Genomic DNA, 26,330 nt, shown 5'->3' with positions numbered 1-26,330 from the left:
ACCCATTAAATTAAATAATTAAATAAGAATACATTTAAATTAAAAAAGAAACATTTAAAAAAATACATAATAAAAAAAACTAATATCCATAATATTCGTGCATTTTTTGAACTCGTCGTCGTTGCAATAATGCGGCTTCGGTGTTTCAGTTGGTTCGAGTTGTTTCTAGGATTCCTTTTTTATTGTATTTTGAAGAATTTGGTTATGTGTATGTATGGAATGAATATGGGTTTGGAGAAGAATGATATATGTATATATATTATTTAAATTAATATTTTTTTAATTTGACCGTTCCAACGGTCTTATAATTATTATTATTATTATTATTGTTTTCATTACATTGCCGGCGACAAATAGATGCCCCCCTATTGACCCATATTTCGCCAGGGGGGGGGGTGGGGGAGTTGCTCACCCCTATTACCCAAATTTCGCCGGAGGAGGTCGCCCACTACGGGTGGCCTTACAAACTTCATTTGATCCTAACTACATGCATGTTTCACCAAATACATTTATTATTAACTTAGGTTACCAAATAAGCACATATTAAACCATTTTCATAATTCTAAAGTGTATAATACTTATGAACAACCTAGAAAGAACACCTCAAATATATCACTGTTAGCTTCCTTAACCTCTTTAGGACCAGTCCAAACATGGGATATTAAGACCAAATCTATGACTTTCTATTTTTATTTTATTTTTCAAGAATCATAACCACACCAATTTCACTTTTGGAACTTGACCCATTTAGTCATCCAACTTGTCTTATTTTCATGTTCGCACTATTTTCAAGTTTTCTTTTTCTATTATACACAATAAAATAAATTATTACTAAGAATTTCACTTAACATCTAAAAACAGTACAACTATAATTTCACTTAAATATGAATTTTAATAAATCACTTATTTCTATTAAACTAGCACCAGCTCGAGACGCCAATTGTGATGCTTTCTTCTTAACGCAACTCATTCATCAATCGCTTAACACTCGGTGTTCAACCACTATGTAGTGGTTCCACCTAAGCACAAAACACGCTTAACACCAAAAAGGGTGGTGTGATTGGGCGATTGGAGCGCCATCGTGAAGGTAAAAGGTTAGCTTATTTTTCTAATCCCAGCGTTGCGGAGGGCACGACGTGGTCGAAATGAATGCGAACACGTAAACGAACGGGAATGAACTCGCAAACATCTTGTCACACCCCAAACCGCGGCCTAGGCGTATGACATATATGTTGGTACCGCATTTGTAAATAAATCAGAATTACGGGTTTAATGCGGAAATATTAGCGTGTGTTAAAATATAATATTTACATTAACAAAAGACAGAATTTTAAAAGGTTCCCCTTAAGATATACCAAACCAGTTTTAAAACCGAACCGGTTTGTGAAAAACCGGTTAAACCAGTTTATAAACCAAACCGAACCGACGTGACCAAGCCGGCCTATCTTGCTTCTAAATCGGTTTATAAACCAAACCGGTTTGAGTCAAACCGGTTTTGACCAGCCGTTGACCAAACCGGTTCGGACTGGTTCGGTTTGTGTTTAAAACTGGTTTTGTACACCTCTACCTACAAGAAGCCAAGAAGTGGTTGTTAGCAATGTTTTAAAAACCAATATTTTACTTGTACCGGATTGAACTAAAAAATGGTACAACCGGTTGAACCGGGTTATACCGTAAGATTCAACCGGTAGAATAGTTTACCTTATAATTTTCTATAAATGTAATTTCAATTCAAAAATAACTCAAAAACTAAATGATTCAATAACAAAAATAATCCACAAGTTAATCCATATTAAAAAAATAATGCTAAAACCCCTCAATTTAAAAAAAAATAGCCATAAAGCTTACATGTTTGAATGTTAATTGCTGGGTTCAAAGTAATTTTGAAAAAAATATGGGCCGTAAGTATCAAAAATTTCTCGTACTAAACCAGTATTTTAGACAAAAACAACCGGTACGATGTTCTAGCAAACCGATCAAAAATACCGGACTCAAAATACCAGCATGCGGTGTGAAATCCGGTTCAACCGGCTTTTAAAACACTGGTTGTTAGAGCAGCCTGGTTCATTGATTCCCAAGCCCACTTGTAACAAGGGCCCAATCGATAGTAAACCCTAGGATCCCTCTATTAGACAAACAACACAATCCAGCATCAAACATCATCCTCCCAGGGCTTGATCTTTCTCTCCATCGATGAGTTCTTAAATTCGATTAAATTTTGTATTCTTCATATTCCATTGAGTTATTATTATATTATATTATATTATTTGTGATTTTAAAACAAAGGGCTATGACGATTTAAGTGATAAGGTCTCGTTCGTCGTAACGGTGATTAATAATCACCTTGCCGACCATCCTGTTATATCACCACCCATAAACTGAGTCCTTTTATGTTCTCAACTTTTATATTATTTCAACTTTGGCCGATGATTAAATATAAATATTGACAAGCATATGTCTGAATCTAACCATGTTGTTAATTCTAATCTTCTCTATGAGGCCACTTGTGTTTTTTTGTTCTTTTCATATACAAACCAGTGATGATTAGATATGTATTTGCGTAATGTATGATTATTCATGATTACATTATTTCTACTGCCTTCCTTCTGAGGTTTTTTTGTTTATATTGTTAAGTTATAGTTTTGAGAAGTTCATATGATGATTAAATTGCATAGTTCAAATGAATCTCTGTGATTAGAAATCTTTTAGTCTTTCGCTCTTATCTGATGAATAATCTCAAATTCGATTTGACTTGCATTCGAATTTGAATTTGTTTTGGTTTTAACTCGATTTTAGTAATCGAATCGAATGCAAATTACATTTCGAAATTTGAATTCACATTATACATTTTATATTTATTATCTATATAATATATAATATATCAAACAAGGGCAAACCAAGACACTCATTTTAAGTAATTTAAAACACTTAATGCATAAGGTACATGTGTTAGCGGTAAACATGTCTTTTAAACATAATTCATTCAATTTACAAGTTTGGTTTCGTACGTTGATATTTTTATAAACAAATTGCACCATAAAAACGAGCATTTTATTCTTTTTAATTTGGATATGATATTGTTGTAATTTTTTTTTCATTTTAAATAAATTAATATGTTACGTAGGGGTGTTTAGAGTCGGTTTTGATGGTTTTTAAGTTAAATTGTGAGTACCGTTAATACTGTTTTTTTGTTGTCCAAAACTAAACTCAACCATTGAAAGTTGAAACCGAATTGTTACTAACGACCTGGTTCCAGTTTGGTCTCACAGTTTAAACTTTAATAATAAATTTAGTTTAAAATAATTAATAAGTTAAATGTAACATCAATTTTAACTAAAAACCAACATAATACTTGAGATGATTATAAATAAAAAAAATGATAATTTTAGTCACATAAATGGTAGATATTAATAGAAGATCTGGGACGTGAAATAATAACAACAAAGATTACAAAAAGAATTATATTGCAATTAGGTTAATTTATAGTCTTTTCTGGTTTCGTATGGCCGGTTGCCGATATAAGCCGTGAACCAACCGTTCACTATGTTTTGAAAATTTTGAAACCGATCAACAAACCGAAAGTAAAAAAGAAAAAGAAAAAAGAAGTCAAACTAATGACCGATTTAAACGATTTCAAGATTTTAACCGAACCATAAACACTTATATTTGTATGTGATTAACCAGTTCAAACACCCGTTGCATCGCGCTGGCACCCGTCTAGTATATATATATATATAAACATACTCATGAGGAGAATAAATCTTTTGAGTATAGAGATTTCATTAGTTTGGTTAGGGGGTGTTTGGGATTTCTTATTTTACCTCCTTATACGTTATTTAACATTATTTAAGTTATAAGGTATGAATTACAAAGTTGTAACTTATGCCTTATACACTCACAAAACCTAATTTTCCTAAACATCTTATAACTTATAAGGTATAAGGAGCAAAAATAAAGAATCCCTAACACCCCTTTAATATTTAATTAATGTAACTGGACATTGATAACTTTAAATAAAATATTTATTTTATAGACTTGTTTGTTGTTAAAAAACTTTAAATTTATAGTGGATTTATAATAGAAATATATTTTTTAAGTGAATTTGAATTTTGAATTTGCTATTATGATTCGAATTTGAATTGAATATGTCGAATCAATTTTGATTTTGAATCTAGCTTTAAAATTTCAAAAATTGATTAATTTTATTCGAATAAATAAATATTTGAAGTTTGATTTGGTCCACCTCTAACTCTGATATCAAGTTATGTTTATTGTTTTTTAAATAAAGCGGGATTATGACGACTCTATGTGATAAGGTCTCGTTCGTTGTAATGGTGATTAATAGTCACCTTGCGGACCATTCTGTTATATTACCACCCATAAACTGAATCCCATAAATTATTTATTTTGTTTTCGTTTTTGTTTTGTATTTAGTTTTTGGCAAATGATTAAAAAAAACTTACACAATGACAAGCATATGTCTGAATCAAACTATGTTGTAAATCTGTTTTAATGATGCCGCCTTTTGTTTTATGTGATTGTTTTCTTTGTTTTATTTTCAAAATTATTATTTTCTCAAATGATCATTGTGTCGCAGGTTATTAATCATGACTGGAACTTTTACTGTCAGAAATTGGAGTATTTATTAATGTTCAAAACTGGATATCCTTAGTGTTGGATAACCGTAGTTTCGGATATCTGATATATTCGGATAGTGGGTTTCGATATCCTAATACTTATTCGAAATACAACAATTGAAATGTGTTAGTGTTTTTAAAAAAATTGTTGCAGTAGTCTAGAAATCAATTATCAGTGTTTTGTGTTTTGTTTAACCTGGAACTGTCATGTCTCTTCGACCTTTGTTGAGAAGTTCTGCTAGAGTGATTTTGGTGTCTCAATGCATGAACGGAAACCCTAAATTTACCTAACACAAAGCGTGGAAGCTCTCAGCTTGCAATTCACCTAACGAAAACCCTTAGGGTGCGTTCGTTTCACGGAATGGAATTGGAATTTGCATATGATTTGAAATTTGAAGGAATTGGATTTGGAATATGAACATTTCAATAGAAATTGAAATTGGGAGTAATTGAAATCCAAATACATTCTTAATGTGTTCGTTTGACAAATGAAAAAAAATCAAGTTTTTTTTATTTAACAATGACAACGGCGAAAATATTTTAGCTTTTTTAGATTTTTTGTTTTTTATTTATATTTTTCGTTATGATTTTTTTATAATTTTTATTTTGAGTTTTTTATGAGTTTTCTATTAAGATTATAAACTCTTCATAAAATATTTAAAATAATAATAAAAAAATCATAACTCAAAATATAAATTAAAAACAAAAAATCTAAAAAAACTTAAATGTTTTGTTCGTTGTCTTCGTTAAAAAAAAAGAAAAAAACTCGATCCAAGTTTCAATTTCTTTGAATTCCCACGAATTTCGTGAAACGAACACGTACCTTCTTGGGACAATGGTGAACGATCCAAGTTTCTCTACGGCTAACCTAAGCCGGCAAAGCTATAGCCGTCAATTATAGCGACATCGGTCATAGAGGAAAGGAGTTTGAAATCGCCGACGTTAAAGGCGAGAGCGGCGGTGGCTTTGTCGACGTCGTACAGTCGTAAAGTAATGAAGGAGGCAACAACGAGTGTAACCGTTTTTTACAAATTTATTAACACGTGTGAGAAACCAATTGGTGTTCGTGTGAATAGTGCCCCTTTGTGTGATAACCGAAACTTGCCATTTAGTATTATATATAACTAGTATTTTAACCCCAGTATTGCGGAGGGCGCGACGACGTCGAAATGAATGCCAACATGTAAATGAACGGGAACGAACTCGCAAACATCTTGTCACACCCCAAACCGCGGCCTAGGCGTATGACACATATGTTGGTACCGCATTTGTAAATAAATCAGAGTTACGGGTTTAATGCGGAAATATTAGCGTGTGTTAAAATATAATATTTACATTAACAAAAGACGGAATTTTAAAAGTTTCCCGTTTAGTGTTTACGTATGATTACTTGTTTGTACAAAACCACCATTTAATTTTAATGTTTAAACAAAATATCCGAGCCATCGAATATCAAAGCACATCGAGCATTCCAAGCTCCTAATCTTGATTACCTGCAAAATGTTTAGAAAATACGTCAACAAAACATGCCGGAGAAGGTCGCCCACTACGGGTGGCCTTACAAACTTCATTTGATCCTAACTACATGCATGTTTCACCAAATACATTTATTATTAACTTAGGTTACCAAATAAGCACATATTAAACCATTTTCATAATTCTAAAGTGTATAATACTTATGAACAACCTAGAAAGAACACCTCAAATATATCAATGTTAGCTTCCTTTACCTCTTTAGGACCAGTCCAAACATGGGATATTAAGACCAAATCTATGACTTTCTATTTTTATTTTATTTTTCAAGAATCATAACCACACCAATTTCACTTTTGGAACTTGACCCATTTAGTCATCCAACTTGTCTTATTTTCATGTTCGCACTATTTTCAAGTTTTCTTTTTTTATTATACACCGTCCTTGCGTTCTCTTTCTTGTTATCTCACACCTATAGTACGAGTATTACTTTTATTAGTCGGATATACAATCCGGCTTAAGACCTTTAGTCTTATTTATCTCGATGAACCTTTAGTTCAATAATCTTTTACTTTAAAACCTTTAGTTTTAAAAGCAATATTTATAAACCTTTAGTTTATTATAAAAACCCGACGTTTCTTCTTTTCTAAGAAACGCATTCTTTTTCTTTTATTATTTAAGAATACTTTTATTACTTAAATAATATTCATAACAAAGAATTATATATATAATCACACACATATATATACACTTTTATATTTCTTTCTTTTCTTTTCATTGTTATATATTTTCTTTTTATAAGCATCGAGTATAATTCCGACTTAGGGTATTAAGCCTTTATAATATTTTATTATTATTTTAGTTGGGCATTACATTTACCTTAACTCGGCTTATAATTCTCTAGATACTCGAGTAGCACTTCTACGCCGCTTAGTCTTTTCAACACTCGCTTTGATCGCCACATCTCTTTGGCAAACTTCTCGAGGCACCAACACTTCACGGCACGCACTTCGAGATGATTGTCGGGATATAAAATCAGCACCGCCTTCTTGTTCGGGATGTCGTCGAGGAGTGGTACGAATATCGAGGTATGGCACGGGAATCGAGGAATCGGGCACGGTTTTCGAGGTGGATCGAGGGTACGATTTTCGAGGTGTAGTGAGATGTTTAGAGAGAGAGAGTAGAGTGTGAATTTTGGTGTGTCAAATGGAGATCCCGGACTTAATATTTATAGGCAAAATCTGGGATCCCATCACGGTACGCGACCACCTTCAAGGCACCCGTCGCGTACCGCAACGTAGCCTTGGTGACGCACACCGTAGGTCTGCCACGTGTGGACACGTGGTGAAAAGGTGTCAGACGTGTCAGGCCACGTCATCGCGGTACGCGATGACGTAGGCTCAACAGCGATCGCGTATCGCTGTTGACCTCTTCTGTAAACTTTGACCAAGCCCCATCGCGGTACGCGATGGGCTTGTCTTTTGTCCCGTCGCGTAGCGCCATAGGACAAGAAAACAAAATTTTCATTTTAGCCCTTGGAGTTTAGAAATTGGCAGAATTGATCCCTTAACTTTGAAAACTTGACATTTTTGGCCCAAAATTCCCGTAATGTTACAACATACGGTGGGACGAAAACTCGAGTGTGCTTGAAATTTGAACTGACAACCTCACAAGACCTAACTCATATCATATGTCATTCATAATCCACCAGAATTATCACCAGTGAAAACCGACCTTTGTTTTTCACAAATAACCAAAGCCTCCTACGGACTACGGTCATACCACTAAGTCACAAATATAATAATAATAATAATAATAATAATAATGATGTATGATATTTAGGTTAGATTCAAAAGGGACGGTTGGGTCAATGTCAAACTAAACAGGGCCCCACATTTCGTGAACAGCTTCTTGCGTTGAATTCACGGATGCTTCATTCTTTCTTTGTGTCCCGTAAAACACGCTTTGGCTCCCACTTGTCACTCCACCTTTTATTTTCCCTTTCGTTTCTTGACTTCAAAGTTTTGTTTAATTTTCTCACTACTATAAATGAACAAAGAACTTTTTATTTTATCACTAGAGTGTACTATAACAAATTAAAATTGATATGTATTACTATATGCTATATATTATGATACAAGTGACATACATAAATTATACGTTTCAAATTACGTGAACATTGTTTTAACTGTGTTTTATAAGCTGATTGTATAACTGTATAAGAACACTCACATTGGAATTGGTATAGTTTCTTATTTTCTTAAATTTTAAATGGAACGATAAGGTTTGGTTATTTTTCTTAACAGGTTGTTTGATACTCTAGTGTTGAATCAATAAAATGTGTGACTGGTTAAAAGGTATTAAGAGATTGTTTCTAAATCATTTACTCATTTAGCATGTCTTTTAAAAATAACCATTAAAAGGTTTTATAAGTCATAAAGAGATGTGAGGTGCATTTTAAAAATCCTTACAAATTTAGAAATATTTATTTTCTGGTTAATATATAAGGATAAATATTTTCAATGTAAATAGCCAAAGCTACTATTTTTTCCGTTCTTATTAAAATTTACTTTGTCACCACTACTTTTAACAACTTATACGACTTTTACTTAAAAAAATTAATATATTACGAAAAATTAACTACTTTTAAAGATAATCTAAAAGTATTTATGGCCAATCATTCATGTTAGAAGCGTAAACAAGTGGAACAACTTGTAAGCTATTTTAAATTGGTTTGCTAAAAGCTCGAATCTAGACATGCTTAAACAAGCTCGAGCTTAGCACGAGTCTTAGCCTGAAAATAAGATTGTACAATAAACAAGCTTGCACATGGACTACATGTATCGAGCTTGATTTAGGCTCGCGAGTTTAAATAAGCCTATTATCTATATAAATTTTAGTTAACATATTAAAGAAAATATTTGTATAATAATTTTATAAAGTATTTAATAAATAATAAATGAGGCGAACTTCAATTTGAAATTAAAACTATTCATGGATTGAGTTTGAGCTCAACTCGACCACGCCTTTAATTCATGTACAACAATTGTTTCGTTCTTGTTACTCGTTTCATAATAGCTTGTTAATGTGAAACTGCTCATTAACATCATATTAGTTTGATTAAAAATTATCCAATTAAATAAATTTCTAAAATTTTCTTTTGTTATAACTTGGTGAAAAGTGATATGGTAATAAATTTCATGGTCGTTGCTTTAATCATTTGGTCTGAGAGGATAAGTTTAATGTCATTTTAGAACATTTGGTTTAAAAGTATGAGTTTAAATAGTTGATAACTTCATAATTAGGTATTTCATACCAATAAAGGGTTCCGTTTAAAAGATTATATTCTATTTTCTTGTTCTATCAAATCATCAATCACATTTTTAAAACCCAAACAAACAAGAAACCACATAGTAAGTTTTAAGGAATAAATAGATTTTTCTACATGTAGTCAAAGTCTCAAAGATACTTCAAATAAATTAAGTGTATCATTCAAGGAACACAAAAATTACATTTACCAAGACCAACAACCTAACAAGGATATAATAAATATTAATGGATTTATAATTTTTTAAATGTTAAAATTAAACATTTTATAATTCTTTCTTTACTTCCTCTCTTTAAAAGATCTATAAACTTATTATACTTAAGTTTACTAGTGAAAGTTGGTGCTACAATATTTTTTATTATTTTATTTATTTTAAATATGCTTATTTTTTTTGTTTCAAAAATGTTAAATTGACAAATTTATTATTTGGGTTTAGTTCCCGTGCGTCACAAACTATCCGATACAAAAAAAAAAATCTCATCGACCAAATTATCGCAACACTCGGGTTTTACAAATGTCTGCATTATACCGACCGAATAAACGTCGTTTTAAATAAGTAACTTTTTAATCATAAACTACATAAGCACTACAACTATTCTGGACGTTTACCAACTTAGTATTTGGACTCAGTGTCCATATGCAAACGAACCTATTCAATACCGACAAAATTCATGTCACTTTAATCAACTAAACTTAAAAAAGCAAAAGATAAAAATACATGAGCCAATATTGTTTTGAACATTTAAAGTTTTTTTATTTACACATTCAACACCAGAATCATAACAAACTCAACTGATCCATCACTTGTGACATATTGGTCAGGAGGTTTGAGTTCTCCAGACTCCAGTGGAGACTCAAGTTCGATCTTTTTTGTGTCACTTTTGGTGGATTATGACTATAAAGAGTTTGAACTAGGCTTTGTGCAAGGTTGTCGGATCCCGATCACGAGTCCACCTGGGTTTTCGCTCCACCATGTATTATGACCGAGAGTTATGTTATTATGGTGGCACGACTGTCGGGTGTAAAATTACAAACCACTTTGTCTCCAAGAAGTTCACACTTTCTTTCAGATTCTTTTCTTTCCAGTCTTATAACTCTGCAACAAAATAATCAAAAATCAAATCAAAATCCAACAACCTCAACAACCTTCTCTCTTTCTCTCTCTAAAACACCACCGTGTATGTGAGAGAGAGAGAGTAACTAACTATCATCCATCAACATGCTGGAGTCGTGTTACAAGTGCTTCACCGGCGGCGTTAACGATGGACTTCTATGGACCGTAGACCTGAAGCCACACGCCACCGGCGAGTACTCCATTTCCGTCGTTCAGGCGAACTCTTTACTCGAAGATCAAGCTCAGGTGCTTACGTCATCGTCCGCTACGTACGTCGGTGTTTACGACGGTCATGGCGGTCCTGATGCCTCTCGATTCATCACGAATCATCTATTCGGTCATATACAGAGTAAGTTTGTTCCGGTTTTGATTAATTGAGTGATGAATTGATGATTAGTATGTTTTTGGTTAATTCTGCTTATATGTAGTCTGATTGTTGGAAATTATGACCTAATTTTGCTCCGGTTTTGGTTAATTGAACGATGAGTTGATGATTAGTATGTTTTTGCTTGATTATGCTTATATGTAGTCTGATTGTTAGAAGTTTTGACCTAATTTTGTTCCGGTTTTGATTAATTGAATGATGAATTGATGATTGTTATGTTTTTGCTTAATTCTGCTTATACATGTAGTCTGATTGTTAGAAATTTTGACCTAATTTGTTCCGGTTTTGGTTAATTGAACGATGATTATTATGTTCTTTTGCTGATTTTTGCTTATATGTAGTTTGATTGTGTAATTTTGACCTAATTTGCTCCAGTTGTTAGTGTTGGGCTGTAGGAAACAGTAATCAATTTGTTGTGATCTGATTGAATAATCTCTAGAGGATCTACAGTTGAAGATTAATAAGTTGATGGATTTGAATTATATGTAATCACTAGGTTAATCTAATTAGGAGTTCTAATTATTGCTAGAAGAGTACCTAGATTTGTTTTAGTGGAAAGTTGACTAATGAAACATTAAGCATATCTCTACAGGTTAGTAACAGTTAATTTACTATATTAATAAACTAATTGATTTAATTTATTTGTAACCACTAGGATAACTTAAATAGGAGTACTAAAATGAAGAGTACCTAGATTTGTTTTAGTGGAAAGTTGACTAATGGGGTGTTTGGGATTCCTTATTTTGCCTAAGTGTAACTTATGGAGCTTTTCCTCTCACAATATAAGCAATCCCAAACACCTTATTATTTTTCAATAAGTAGTAACAGTTAATTTACTAGATTAATAAACTAATTGCTTCAAATTATATGTAACCACTAGATTGACTTAAGTAGGAGTACTAAAATTATTGCTAGGAGAGTACCTAGGTTGTTTTAGAGGAAAGTTGACTAATGAAATGAGGGCAAACTTCGATCGAATTTGACCTAGACGCCTGATATATATCAGTTGAAATCAGTGTTGTAAAAATCGGTCTAGGCGGCCGAGTACTCGGTATGGTGCCAACATTATGTGGAATCGGTCAAACTCGGAGCTAGTCTATATAACCTGGATAACTCGGATTTTCATGGAGATACCTTGGAAGATGAGAATTAAATGATTACTGTGTCTATAATATTAAAGAATTAATATCAATTTGTGAAATAATTTAGTATTTGAACACGTATCCTTTTGATTTATACTGAATTACTGATATTCACGTATTTTGTTATAAATATTTGACATGTATGTAATTTACCAAGAAATAATTTCTTTATAATTTACCATGTCTGAGTACTCCCCGCCCCCCCCCCCCCCTAGGCCGAGTACTCGCAACTCCCCACTTCCCCAGTCGACCAACCTGGGATAGCCTAGTGAGTAGTGACTTCCGCAACATAGGTTGAAATACAAGGTCATGTTTAGCAAACTAGAGTCATAAATTACAGTCATTAAAACATTAAGCATATCTCAACAGGTTACTAACAGTTAATTCACTGTGTGAAAACAAGATGGGGTCTAAATGATAAAAATATTTGGACCAGCACTCTGATTTTGATCTTTATGATTCAGTTGGAAGATTTTTGAGTTGTTTTGATTGTGACATGAAGTTTTATTGACTATCCATATTAATATCTCAGAATTTGCTGATGAACATGGAGGATTGTCCAAAGAGGTGATAGAAAAGGCATTTGATGCAACTGAAACAGACTTCTTGAACTTAGTGAAAGAATCATGGCTGGATAGACCCCAAATTGTATCAGTAGGTTCATGTTGTCTTGTTGGTGTGATCTCAAATGGCACTCTTTATGTGGCAAATGTTGGTGACTCGAGGGCGGTTCTTGGTCGCCAAGTATCAGGTGGCAGGTTAACAAGTTCTTCAACTGTTGTGGCAGAACGGTTAACAAATGACCACAATGTTGGTGAAGAGGAAGTCAGAAAAGAAGTCAAAGCCCTTCATCCTGATGATCCACATATTGTTGTGTATACTCGTGGTGTATGGAGATTAAAAGGCATCATTCAGGCACTAATTTCTTGAATTCTTGGTTTCCTATCATGTTAGTTAGATATATAATTCAATTCAACTGTTATATCATTTAATTTTAACTGTTATGATGTGTTTGTGATTAGGTTTCAAGATCAATTGGTGATGTTTACTTGAAGAAACCCGAGTTTAACAGGAATCCTTTATTCCAACAATATGCAGCTCCTATACCTTTAAAAAGAGGTGTGATGTCAGCAGAACCGTCAATACTAATCCGCGAGTTGAGGCCACAAGACCTGTTTTTAATTTTTGCTTCAGATGGCTTGTGGGAACAACTCAGTGACGAGGCGATTGTTGAAATTGTTCATAAAAATCCAAGAAATGTAAGTTTTTTTTCGTTTGTAAGGACTTGGATAGTATCAAGTAGAGGTGGGAAAATGGACGGGTCGAGAAACAGGTCATTACAGACATGGGTCAGACTCAAAATTAGTAGCTTTTAGTTTGGGATGAAACTTGAAACGGGCTGATTGGGTTGTGCGAGAACACTTTTGTCCAAAATTTTAATATTTTGGTAAACAGTTAAGTGTGTCAAAAGTTAATATAATATTTTGGTAAATATGCTTGTAGACAAACTGAACGAATGCAGACGGCACATGTTCGTGTTCATTCGCTCAACTTTAACCAAACGAACGCGAACATAATATGTTCGTGTTTGTTCGTTTAACTTTAACCGAACAAATGTTTGAACACGAACAACTAAATGAACAGGAACTTTTTGTTCTTGTTTGTTTGTTAAGAAAGAAACGTGTTTGTGTTCCTTTATGTTCGTTCGTTAATAGTATGAACAAACGAACATAACTAAATATTGATAAAGAAGATAAGTGAGCTAAAACGAATAAAAAGTAAATGTGAACTACAATTTGTTGGGCCTAAAAAGCTGTTAAAACTTGACTAAACTGTAATGGGCCTAAAAGATTTACAAGAATATATTAATGAACATAAACATACGAAAAACAAACGTAAAGTAAAGAACAAAAATGAATGCAAATGGACAAACATAAACGAATTTAAATGAAAGAATGCTTACGAACATAATTGAGTGAACGAAGCATGTGTTCATGCTCATTTGTGTAACTAGATGAATAAAATCTTTTGTTCATGTTTCTTTGTTTGTTAAATAAACAAACATAAACGGGCAGTTCAGTGAACGTTCGGCTCATTTATAGGCCTAATGGTAACCACTTTATTTTAGGGAATAGCAAAGAGACTAATACGGGCTGCAATAGAGGAGGCAGCAAGGAAAAGGGTGATGAGATATGATGATATAAAGAAAATTGAAAAGGGGGTGAGGCGGCATTTTCATGATGATATAACCGTGGTGGTTGTTTACCTTGATCAGAGTCAAAGATGGTCAAACGGGGGCGGTAGATTCCAGGAGGATATTACTACCACCCCGGTTGATATCTTCACTTTCAATGCAGATAATGCTGAGTTTTCTCCGTGATCGCATACACCATGTTTTGTTCATATAATAAACTTCACATACACCATGGTCTCAAAATGAGTAGATAGGGTGTATTTATTATATAATAGTTTCTATTGGGGTGTATTTATTATAGATGGGTTCGTGGTCAGGTTCCCTAATCCCTAGTCGTGTCTTTTTTTGTGTAGATTCTCTGCCGGATATGTTTTGACTTCAACGGTCGAGAATTGTAATGTTGTATGTTTATTTGTTGTTTGAAAGAGAAATATGAAATATAGCCATACTTGTAATATTGAAGCAGTTTGCATGGAGGCTCTGTGTCATCAGTGCAGGAGGTAAATAGTTTATTTTCATAATTTCTTTAGCATTTAAGTAAATATAAAAAAAGTAGAGATGAGACCGGATATATAGTCGTTTGGGTGGGCGTTAACAGTCACTTAACATATCGGCCTTATTTCCATCCACTCTTCGATCTTCAAATAAGAGTTTGCCTCCGTAAAATCTTCTATCTAAACCGGAAAAAAAAAAAGAAAAGTTATATGATCGGTTCTAAGTTCTAATATACTGGTAAACCGTTAAATCAGCCGACTTGCTTCGATTTCAAGAGTTAGGTTTATAGCTTCAAACATTTATAAACACCTAATTAGACCCATTTTGAAACGCATGACAAGAAACCAAACAAACTCCCTTATAAAAACATTAAAACCCAACAAATTGTCATGCTTCATTGAGGCTCCGTAATCTGTCAAGGAGGTGGCTTTCGCCTATAAAGACAGTTGGAGTTGACGGTACGTCTTCAGCTTGTGTTTCAATGACGGGTAAGGCGATTTGAAACAAGAACGGGTAATAACAACTAGAGGAGAAATACAAGTTTTTATAGGTTGGTTTAATATCTTATTTGACATGCTGAGTTGGTTGTTTGACACAAGAACATGTGTGTTGCCCTCTGATGATGTTCTAAGGGTGTGTTTGGGATTCCTTATGTTAGCCTCCTTATAACTTATTGTTATAAGTCATAAGTTACAAAAGTGTTACTTATGACTTACTGCACTCACAACATTGAACTCATCCAAACATTTTATGACTTTTTGAAGAAGTTATAAGTCATACGGAGGCTAAAATAAGAAATTCCAATATTAAATAAGTAAAAGGGTCCAGCTATGAAGCTTGGCCCACACAAACCTAACAAGTAACAAGTGGGCCTTCACCTAAGTATGATGTAAAACTTCCAAATGTAACTCCAAAGTCCAACCCATGAAATGTTAAGAGTTGGCATTATTGACCCAAATACTGCTTACCCAAAATTAGCCCACGAGCCCACAAACCGAGTTCTCTTTTGTAGAAAATGAATGGATTTACTAGTTCAATAATACTAATGACACGACACGCAATTTAACAGATAAATATCACTTATACAACACGACATGACACGTTTAAGATGATTATTATTGACACAAATGTTAATTGTAGGTAAACACTAATGGGACTAGAAATTTGTAATAGCTTATTTAATTGATTATAAAACTACGAATTCACATCGTTTTGATCAACTTGTGTTAAAATGTCTTATTGTTAACCCGATTAACACAATTACTTAAATGGGTAAGTGTGTTGAACCCATCTAGGCGCGTTCTCAACAATGTCATTAACGTGTCAACTCGTCAATATAACAAACAGGTTCATTGCAAGCTGTTTGAATTTACATCTACTCATGTCGTTATAACGTGTTGTGTTATAAATTTCCAAAAAAGAATAAAAATATACCAAGCACTGAATCAAATTTAACATAATAAAATAATACTTTTTTAGCAAAGCATTTATTGTTTTTAATCATAGAAATAGTACAAGTTTTGATTGGTTGGTTATTTATATTTGTACCATATAAAAGGTGCGTTACAGGTTGTAAATATGCAATAACGACGTTACAGGTTGTAAATACTAAATATGCAAGTTTGAAGATATAGCCAGGCTGTAATGTTGGGGCATAAATTATAAAAGTTAAATTAGTGAGAAAAACAATGGAAGGTGCCATCCAACTATTTTTACCTCACACAACTCAAATAATGTACCTGCTCGATTAAATATAGGAATATTGGTTTTTTAATAATCGTAACTTTCACCCGTTAGCCGTTAATACTTTTAAATTATAATTTGTTATTCATCATTTTTAACTTTCATCTTCATCCTATTTGTTTTTGTCATTTTCTCATAAACGGGTGACTAACGTTGTTAGTGGAATCCCGTCGAAAATCATACCATATTGCTGAATGCACTTCACAACTATCGAAATGCCCTTGCATCTTATCGATTGGTCTTCTCTTTGCATCAATCGGACCTTGGACTTGTTTCAGCCGCCTTCGGTAGATGTCCGAACCACCCTGAATCGGAGGCCACCGTCGGATACGATGGAACCCTAGCCGTTCCGCCCCCCACTTCTCTGTTTCCGGTCACCTGCTTTACCGAAAATGGGGATTCGCCGGTAAATCGGGATATCACTAACAGCGTTAGTTGTCCGTTAGTGAATTGACAAAAACAAATAAAGTGAAAGTTGGGAGTGGTAGGTAACAAATCGAAAGTTGGAAGTGTTATCAACCAACGGGTAAAAGTTACGGATATTAAAAACCAATATCCCTTAAATATAGCATAACTCACAGTTTTTATTACCTTTTTTTTAGTTAAATGTTTTTAATCATACATGCATGTGTCTATAATTGGTACTGGAAACATGTAGTTTGGCTGTCTAACAAGCAAGCCGAGCAAACTTTGGCTCATGGTCAAGCTCAAAGTTAAATGGGTTAGTTTGACTAGTTTATTTTTAACAGGATGAAAATTTAAGGGCGGTGTAAGAGCATTTACAACCCATTCCATATATTTTTCCCTATAATTTAGCTAAAAAACACAATTCCATAAATTTATCTATCATGTTTCAAAATTCTTCCACATTCTATTCCCTATTCATATCCATAAATTAATTCTTTATTATTTTTTTCTCTTTTGTCTTGTTATATAGTAAATGGTGATTGAAGGATATGTGATATATTATATGGTATGGATCAAAATTGAGTCCCTATATTTAGGGTTTTACTTTAGTTGTCATATAACTCATCCATATAATAGGGAATGGATTGGAAAGGTGATTTTGATGGTTTTCTTAATATTTACTCTAAATTATATGAGTTTAACAATTTTAGAGAATGAGTTGAGAATGCTTTAAGACCGGGAGTCATCTCGGTATGGGATGAGGTTGATGAGGTGGGTAGCTATTACCGCTAGGGAACATCATCCTACCCTATACAACACCAATTATGGTGAGGGATGAGCTGGATGAGTGTGCCAATCATACTATGTGAACCATGTGTGATGTACCATGTACGTTAAAACCAACTTAATGTACAACCCAAAAAAGTTATGGAAAATTTTTTAAATGACCCATTTAAAAATAAAGAAAATTTAAATGATCCATCAATAATACATATATTTAAAATGGACCAACAAACTGTAGCGACAAGATTCAAAAAGATTTGAATCCTGTCTGCTTCGTGCAAATTCAAAGTAAATCTCATATTTTACGTCCAAATTTTAAATAATTTCGTGTTTCCCGTCCAAATTTTTTGAATTTTTTTTTGTTCTTTTCTCTAACACTTTTTTTCTCTCTCCTTCAACCTCTCTCTTCTTTTTTTTCTTCTTCATCTTCATCATCATCATCATCATCATCATCATCATCATCATCATTTCTTCTTCATCACCGACAATAAAAAGAAAACCAATTACCGGAAAGCGGTCAAGTTCCAAGATTTCTCGTCGTTTCACGATAATTATTTCTATGATTTCTGTAACAATGATGAAGATGACGAAATTGATGATGAAGCCACTCCGTGTTTATTGAAATCTTTCTCCTCGGACAAGTCGAAAACTAGAAAATCCCCGGAGATGATGAATAAAAAGAAGATGATGAAGATGAAGAAGAAAAAAAAAGGAGAGGTTGAAAGAGAGAGAAAAAAGTGTTAAGGATAAGGACAAAAAAAATTTCTACAAATTTAGACCGAAAAGAAAAAAATATTTAAAATTTGGACGGAAAAGACGAATTCACATTAATTTGGACGGGAAAGACGGATTCACTTTAAATTTGGACGGAGCAGACGAGATTCAAATGTAACATCACGTAAAATTCGGGCCAAAATGTCAAGTTTTTAAAGTCAATTGGACGAACTTCTCGAGAAAGGTTTCATAAGTCCAAGTTCATCGCCATTGGGAGCGCCGATATTATTTGTCAAGAAGAAAGATGGATCCATGCGGACGTGCATCGACTACCAAGCTCTCAACAAAGTTACAATCAAGAATTGTTATCCACTTCCGCGTATCGATGACCTATTCGACCAATTGCAAGGTGCTAGCTACTTTTCCAAGATCGATATTCGTTCCGACTATCACAACTTAAGGTTCAATCCGAAGACATTCCTAAAACCGCCTTCCGAACAAGGTATGACCATTATGAGTTCACCGTTATGCCATTCGGACTCACTAATGCGCCAGCCGCATTTATGGATATGATGAACCGTATCTGCAAGCCTTACTTGGATAAATTCGTTATCGTCTTCATCGACGACATACTTATTTACTCTAAATCAAAGGATGATCATGAAGTTCACCTTCGAACCTTACTTGAAATCCTTAGGACCGATAAGTTGTACGCCAAGTTCTCAAAATGCGAGTTCTGGTTGCACGAAGTGCAATTTCTTGGTCACATAATAAACGTTAACGGAATTCAAGTAGATCCCGCTAAGATTGAAGCCATTTCAAAGTGGGAGGTTCCAAGGTCGCCAACCGAGATCCGAAGTTTCTTGGGATTGGCCGGCTATTATCAAAGGTTCATCGAAAATTTTCCCCGAATCGTTGTTCCCTTAACCTCTCTAACTCGTAAAAACATTAAATATGAATGGGGAACAAAGCAACAAGAGGCGTTTGATATACTTAAACAAAAACTTACCCAAGCTCCTATATTGGCTTTGCCAGAAGGTATCGAAGACTTCGTTGTCTTTTGTGATGCATCACATTCTGGCTTGGGATGTGTGTTGATGCAACGCAAGAAAGTTATAGCTTACGCCTCTCGACAACTTAAAGTGCACGAAAAGAACTACACAACTCATGATCTAGAGTTAGGCGCCATAATCTTTGCACTTAAGATATGGAGGCACTATCTCTATGGAGTAAGATTTGTCGTGTACACCGATCACAAGAGTTTAAAACACATATTTGATCAAAAAGAACTTAATATGCGCCAACGACGCTGGATGGAAACTCTAAACGATTATGACTACGAAATTGTCTATCATGAAGATAAAGCCAACGTGGTGGCCGACGCCTTAAGTCGTAAAGAGCATGAAAAGCCAAAAAGAGTCCGAGCGTTAAGGCTAGAACTTCAAATTGATCTAATCGACCAAATCAAATCCGCGCAAACTCAAGCGATTAACGAAAATCAAATTTCTGACGAAAAACGAAACGACACCATTGACTCGCTAGTCAAAGGTGACGATGGTATCCTTAGACTTGGCAATAGGATTTGGGTACCAATCGTTGGAGGATTGCGTGAGAAGATCTTAAACGAAGCCCATAAGTCCAAATATACAATGCATCCCGGAAGCGACAAAATGTACAAAAATCTTAAAGCAAATTATTGGTGGAACGGAATGAAGAAGGATGTTGCTTCGCATGTTGCGAAATGTCTCACTTGTTTAAAAGTCAAGGCTGAACACCAAAAGCCTTCGGGACTGCTACAACAACCCGAACTTCCCGTATGGAAGTGGGAGTTAATAACTATGGATTTCATTACAAAACTTCCGAAAACGACTCGTCAACATAATGCAATTTGGGTAATTGTGGATCGCTTACCAAAATGCGCACACTTCATACCCATCAACGAGTCGTACTCCATGGATAGATTAGCGCGTATCTATGTAAACACCATCGTTGCTTTGCATGGAGTACCGCTGTCTATAATATCTGATCGAGACAGTCGTTTTACGTCTCATTTCTGGAAAAGCTTCCAACAAGCTCTTGGTACGAAATTAAACCTTAGCACCGCCTATCATCCGCAAACTGACGGGCAAAGCGAAAGGACGATTCAAACGTTGGAATATATGCTCCGCGCATGTGTGATAGACTTAGGTGGAAGCTGGGACGATCACTTACCCCTAATGGAATTCTCATATAATAATAGTTATCACACGAGCATTCAAACCGCACCGTTCGAGGCATTATATGGTCGAAAATGTAGGACGCCCGTGTGCTGGTCTGAAACAGGAGATAATCAATTATCTGGACCCGAGATAGTCCAAGAAACTACCGACAAGGTTCTTCAAATTCATGAACGACTTAAGACGGCACGTGATCGTCAAAAGAGTTACACCGATGTCCGTCGTAAGCCGTTAGAGTTTAATGTCGGTGACAAAGTTCTTTTGAAAGTCTCGCCGTGGAAAGGCGTAGTCCGATTCGGCAAGAAAGGCAAACTAAGTCCTCGATTCGTTGGACCCTTCGAGGTACTCGAACGAATTGGTACCGTCGCATACCGATTGCGACTACCTGAGGAAATGCAAGGGATACGCGACGTATTCCATGTTTCAAACCTACGAAAATGTCTAGCCGATGAATCTTTTTCAATGCCCTTAAAAGACGTAGAAATCAATGAGAATTTAAAATTTGTAGAACGTCCCATCCAAATTGAAGATTCAAAACTAAAGAAACTTAAAAGACGAACATTGAAAATCGTGAAAGTGAAATGGGACTCCCGACGAGGACTCGAGTATACTTGGGAACTCGAGTCCGAAATGAGAAAGAAATACCCCCACTTATTCACGTAAGCAATCTCGAGGACGAGATTTATTTCAAGGTGGGGAGGATGTAACATCACGTAAAATTCAGGCCAAAAATGTCAAGTTTTCAAAGTCAAAGGATCAATTCTGCCAATTTCCAAACTGCAGGGACTAAAAATGAAAAATATGTTTTCTGAACGTATCGCGCTACGCGACAGGGTTAAGAAAGACACCCATCGCATACCGCGATGGGGTGTCTGACACCGCATGACACGTGTGCCACGTGGCACACGGTGGCAACGCCCGCTGCCACGTGTCACCACGTGTTGACACGTGTGGCGGGTGCTTGCCACGTGTTGACACGTGGCAAGTCTATACCCTGACTCACCAACCCTATATCGCGGTACGCGATAGAGGAGAAGGGAACCCATCGCGTACCGCGATGGGGTCCAAAAATCACTATAAATAGGAGGGCTGCGAATTCAGTCTATCTCACTCCAAAACACACACATTACTCTCTCTCTAGACTCTCTCACTACCTCGAAATACGTGCCAATAATCCCTTTCGATAAACGTGCCCCGAAAATTCGTTTTCCGTATCCATTACCTCAATTTCCGTGCCACTCCCCGACATCTCGAACAAGAAGGAAGTGTTGCCCCGACGACCCGGTGATTTCCTCGAAGTGCGTGCCAAGAGTGTTGGTGTCTCGAAAAGCGTGCCAAATAAGGTGAAAAGATTTTTGCAAGGAAAGAGTGTGGATTGAGCGGCGGCGAAGTGCTGCCCAAGTGACTAGGGTTTATCAAGCCGACAAAGGTAGGCATAATGCCCAACCAAAATAATAATAAAATATTGAAAGGGCTTAATACCCTAAGTCGAAGTTATTCTCGATAATCAAAGAAAGATATAACAAAGAAAATAAAGAAAAGAAAAGATAAAAAATATATATAAATATATATATATATATATATATATACATATATAGATTATTCTTTGTTATGAAATATATTATTTAAGCATTATGAGTATACTTAAATAATAAAAGAAAAGAATACATTTCTTAATGAAGAAAAAACGTCGGGCTTTATAAATAAACTAAAGGTTTATAAAGATTACTTTTTAACTAAAGGTTTTAAAGTAAAATAAAATAATGAACTAAAAGTTCATTGAGATAAATAAGACTAAAGGTCTTAAGCCGGATCGTGTATCCGACTAATGAATGTTATACTCGTACTATAGGTGCGAGATAGCGAAGGAAGATTAACGGACGGTGTTGGAAGCCGATCCCATTGAAAAGGTGAATACGCCCCACTTTTACAAACTTGTTTTCAAACAAAGTCTACTTGATTTTATGCAAAACTTTACATGAGGCTATGTGTCTCTAAAAACATTATAAATAAGACTATAAGCCAGCCCTCAGGCTATGGTATACGTTTGTCTGGATCCTTTCATATGTGGAACGCGGTGGGCACCATCGCACCACGCTTGGTCACGACCTCCAGCCACGATGGGCCGGACCTAAGTTACGTCCGAGTGGGGAATGGCCATGTGTATATTGTAGTACCTAAGTTTTGTCATAAACGCTGCAGTGTTTCGCTGAGGTGATCTAGTGCAGACACTCGAGTTTATGATGATTGTTTATTTTAATTATTCCTAAGCCAAGATGGGCCGAGACTTACGTGGTCTCGATGGGTAATTAAGCAAAGAAAATATTTTAAGCGTCAGCATATTCACCAGCATTCGTTGCTGACGTATTTATTTACATTTTGCAGGTAATCATGAGTAGAGCTTGAAGAACGAAGAATCTCAAGTATCCGATGGCTCGGATAACTTTTATGTAAAATATTAAAATATGGTGGTTTTTGTAATCTTATAAACAAGTAAAACAAATCGAGACTTTCGTCTCGTATTTTGTAATGTAAATATTAATATTATCGATCCTTTGTTTTTATAAAGTCTTCCGCTTAAACCCGTAACTCTGATTTATTTACAAATATGGTACCAACTATGTTTCACACTCCTAGGCCTAGATTGAGGGTGTGACATCAAATCTTTTTAAATCCCGTCGCTACAGTCCAAATTTGTTAGTCCATTTTGGTAATATTGATTATTAATGGGTTATTTAAATTTTCTCTCTTTAAATGAGTCATTTAGAGATTTTTCCTAAAAAGTTAAGGAATGAGAGGAAAAAGATCATACATACGTAGTGGGTGTTGTCCATCACCGAAAACCCTATAAAATGTCTGGTGATGCAGGAAACATCACCCCAAGGGGGCGTTTTGGCTGATCGAGTTTTGGCTTGTAGGTTTCCTATAAAACGCCAGGTGGGGTGAGTTTGGCCAATCAAGGTTTTATGACTTCACATTTATTAAAAAATTAAAATAATAATTATGTAACATTGAAATGGAGTTATGTGACATTTTACCACTATACCATTATTTTGTAAAATGTCTTATTATTGACTGAGATATCACGTATCACAAAATGCCTAATAATGGAAAGTTATGACCACACGTGTTACAAAGAATATGATTATTTTATGATTAGAAACTGTTCCAAAGATATAATGAGAAATTTTAAGTTGTGCCAATCTGGAGTAAGGGAGTGTTAGGGATGGACGGACACAGAAATAGTCCCAATAAATATGTTAAAAGATCCTAAAAACAATTTCAAGGCTATATATTTACTAGAAATAGAAAGAAATATAAATTGGATTTTAGTTATTTAAATTATTGTTCGTTCTCGAATAATAATTTATACTGACAATTTAACCACTTTTACCATTGTTTTCACTTTTCTTGTCAAAATCAATATTATTCATATAATCAACATAGATTTATAACTAATACTCCGATTTCGCTAACATAAATAATTATGAACAAAAATGTGAAAACATAAACATATACATTTGTTGCATACATAATCGAGTGAAAATTAGTTATAAATCTACGATAACTATACGAGTGAGATTGTTTTTATAACAAAAATAAAGGCTAATAGTCTATGTGAAATAGTTTTTATCAATAACTTTATCAAATGCAATATCATTTAGGGTCGTCTGTGAAAATTTGTATGCCTCGACCGAGCCAAAATAAAAGGGCTTGTAGGCCCTGACAAGTAACGAAATATATAAGCTATATTTTAAATGACATTAACGTTATAACAATAAACATAGCAAATATATAGTAATAAAAAATATTATAACAGCTAACGGCTAACCTAATTATTCATAAAGCTCTCTTAGCATTTTTTACAGCAAATTGTTTGATCACATCTTCACAAATTATATTATATAAGATTTCTTTCTCGATAGCTATTATCCTGAATTAGAGGTGCACATCCTAACCGGTTAACCGGTTTCTAACCGATTCTCTAACCGGTTAGTAACCGGTCCAACTCTAACCGGTTACTAACCGATTCTAACCGCCGGTTAGTAACCGGTTTATATATTTGATTTCAAAACCGGTTATAAACCGGTTACCGATATTTTTAACTATTATTTAATAAAAAACCGGTTATTAACCGGTCCGGCCTAACCGGCCAAAACCGCTTCTGCAGATGGTCAAAAACCGGTTACTAACCTAACTGATTAACCGGTCTAACCGGTTAGGATATTAAAACAAAAAAATCGGTTACGAAAAAAACCGGTTTTCAGTTATCCGGTTAACTGAAATGTGCACCTCTATTCTGAATGGCTGAATGCATTAAGTTTTTCTTGGGCCCAATACTTTAAATAGATTATAGGTAAAAAAAATATTGGGCCTAATATATAATGAGATTAAGATTTATTCTTGTTTTATATCATAGGTAAAAAAATATTGGGCCTAATATGTAATGAGATTAAGATTTATTCTTGTTTTATAAAAAAAATTAATATATATATAAAATTTGTGTGCCCCTCGAAAATTAAGTCCCTTGGCCTGTTGTTGCAAACATAGATAATTTTAAGCAAAAATGAGGATCATACATTTGTTACAAGCGAAAATCAAGTGAAAATTAATTCAAATGATCTCGTATAGCTCATGCAGCTAGTATGAGGTTACTCGTATAGGCCTTCTTGTATTTAGTGATCAACGGGTACTAAAAAAATGGGCGTCAAAAACATGCATTTTGTCGATAACTTTGTTTGAATTAATGAAATATAACTTAATTAATTTAAGAAAAATCTAATTCAAAGTGATTTATGTCTTTGAATTAATTGTCTTTGAAACCAGAACTACATTTGACGCGGAAAATGACGTTTGCATCGTACCTCGTCAACTACTTTAATACATCCATGTGACACCCAGATCTTAATTTAACATGCAACCCACCACCACTATATAAATAAACACTTTCCTAATGTCACAAACATCATATAATAATATTCCTACATCATGAACCACCTTAGCCTTGTAGCACTGCTGATCGCAGGAGTCCTCTTCCTTTCGTTAGCTGGCTCCTCCGCCGCTCAATCCCCGGCTCTGTCCCCAGCACCCGCATCCACCGGTAACCGATATTCATGAATATTCTTTGTCATTTTATTTTGTTACATTATGATTTGATGTGGATGTTATGAATGAGTAGATGCACTTGGATGCGATGGAAAGTGCGCGTATCGGTGTTCAAGATCCGGATGGAAAGACAGGTATTTTATTTTCAAGGACGACAACTTACACACTCTGACTTTATCTTTAAATATTATGCATTTTTAAAGAATATTCTTTAGATGTGATTGTATTATTATATTTATGTACTCACAAGTTACAAGACTAAGTAGAAGTTATTTAATACACATAAATATTATTTAATAATATTATTTTAATTCTCTCTATTATTAATTTTGTTAATAGGTGCTTGAAGTATTGTGGGATATGTTGCGGAAAATGCAAAGGCTGTGTGCCGGCAGGTCCTTACGCCGATAAGGCTCAGTGTCCATGCTACCGTGACATGAAGAACCCCAAGGGCAGAGACAAGTGCCCTTAATTATGTTTTATATTTGATTCTATATGTTTAAATAAAATGTTTGATGGAGGGTTGTAGTACCCAACATTTTTAAGGATTAGTAATTTATTATTCGTTATAAGCAACAAAAAGTGTTTCTTT

At 34.5% G+C, this 26,330-nt stretch overlaps 2 protein-coding genes and 4 non-coding genes across 6 annotated transcripts; all 6 read left to right on the top strand.

Moving 5' to 3' along the window:
- The first annotated feature begins 2,285 nt into the window (after positions 1 to 2,285).
- Positions 2,286 to 2,386, top strand: LOC143580272 (small nucleolar RNA Z43). The gene has a single exon (XR_013143612.1). It is a non-coding gene; the product is annotated as a small nucleolar RNA Z43 (small nucleolar RNA).
- A 146-nt stretch (positions 2,387 to 2,532) lies between these two features.
- Positions 2,533 to 2,614, top strand: LOC143580274 (small nucleolar RNA U83). The gene has a single exon (XR_013143614.1). It is a non-coding gene; the product is annotated as a small nucleolar RNA U83 (small nucleolar RNA).
- A 32-nt stretch (positions 2,615 to 2,646) lies between these two features.
- On the top strand, positions 2,647 to 2,735 carry LOC143580271 (small nucleolar RNA snR60/Z15/Z230/Z193/J17). The gene has a single exon (XR_013143611.1). It is a non-coding gene; the product is annotated as a small nucleolar RNA snR60/Z15/Z230/Z193/J17 (small nucleolar RNA).
- A 1,555-nt stretch (positions 2,736 to 4,290) lies between these two features.
- Positions 4,291 to 4,392, top strand: LOC143580273 (small nucleolar RNA Z43). Its single transcript, XR_013143613.1, has one exon. It is a non-coding gene; the product is annotated as a small nucleolar RNA Z43 (small nucleolar RNA).
- Positions 4,393 to 10,620: 6,228 nt separating this feature from the next.
- On the top strand, positions 10,621 to 14,768 carry LOC143580250 (putative protein phosphatase 2C 63). Its single transcript, XM_077063336.1, has 4 exons — positions 10,621 to 10,901; positions 12,612 to 12,994; positions 13,102 to 13,338; positions 14,208 to 14,768. Exons 1-4 carry the CDS (start codon positions 10,658 to 10,660, stop codon positions 14,457 to 14,459), a joined length of 1,116 nt encoding a protein of 371 aa, XP_076919451.1. The 5' UTR covers positions 10,621 to 10,657; the 3' UTR covers positions 14,460 to 14,768.
- A 10,664-nt stretch (positions 14,769 to 25,432) lies between these two features.
- Positions 25,433 to 26,330, top strand: LOC143580259 (peamaclein-like). Its single transcript, XM_077063347.1, has 3 exons — positions 25,433 to 25,733; positions 25,812 to 25,872; positions 26,078 to 26,330. The coding sequence occupies exons 1-3, from the start codon at positions 25,622 to 25,624 to the stop codon at positions 26,208 to 26,210; spliced, it is 306 nt and encodes a 101-aa protein (XP_076919462.1). The 5' UTR covers positions 25,433 to 25,621; the 3' UTR covers positions 26,211 to 26,330.

The sequence above is a fragment of the Bidens hawaiensis genome, unplaced genomic scaffold (assembly GCF_021521415.1).
Source record: "Bidens hawaiensis isolate Kalapana, Puna unplaced genomic scaffold, B.hawaiensis_p1.1 tig00030294_1, whole genome shotgun sequence".
Lineage (NCBI taxonomy): Eukaryota > Viridiplantae > Streptophyta > Magnoliopsida > Asterales > Asteraceae > Bidens > Bidens hawaiensis.
The sequence above is the reverse complement of the archived record's forward strand: the minus strand, read 5'-3'. Positions and strand labels throughout refer to the sequence as shown.

Coding starts and splice junctions, on each gene's coding strand:
- LOC143580250 (XM_077063336.1), top strand. CDS start 10,658: ATGCTGGAGTCGTGTTACAAGTGCTTCACCGGCGGCGTTAACGATGGA. Junction 12,995..13,101: donor GATTAAAAGGCATCATTCAG/GCACTAATTTCT, acceptor GTTTGTGATTAG/GTTTCAAGATCAATTGGTGA. Junction 13,339..14,207: donor TTCATAAAAATCCAAGAAAT/GTAAGTTTTTTT, acceptor ACTTTATTTTAG/GGAATAGCAAAGAGACTAAT.
- LOC143580259 (XM_077063347.1), top strand. CDS start 25,622: ATGAACCACCTTAGCCTTGTAGCACTGCTGATCGCAGGAGTCCTCTTC. Junction 25,734..25,811: donor CCCAGCACCCGCATCCACCG/GTAACCGATATT, acceptor ATGAATGAGTAG/ATGCACTTGGATGCGATGGA. Junction 25,873..26,077: donor AGATCCGGATGGAAAGACAG/GTATTTTATTTT, acceptor TTTTGTTAATAG/GTGCTTGAAGTATTGTGGGA.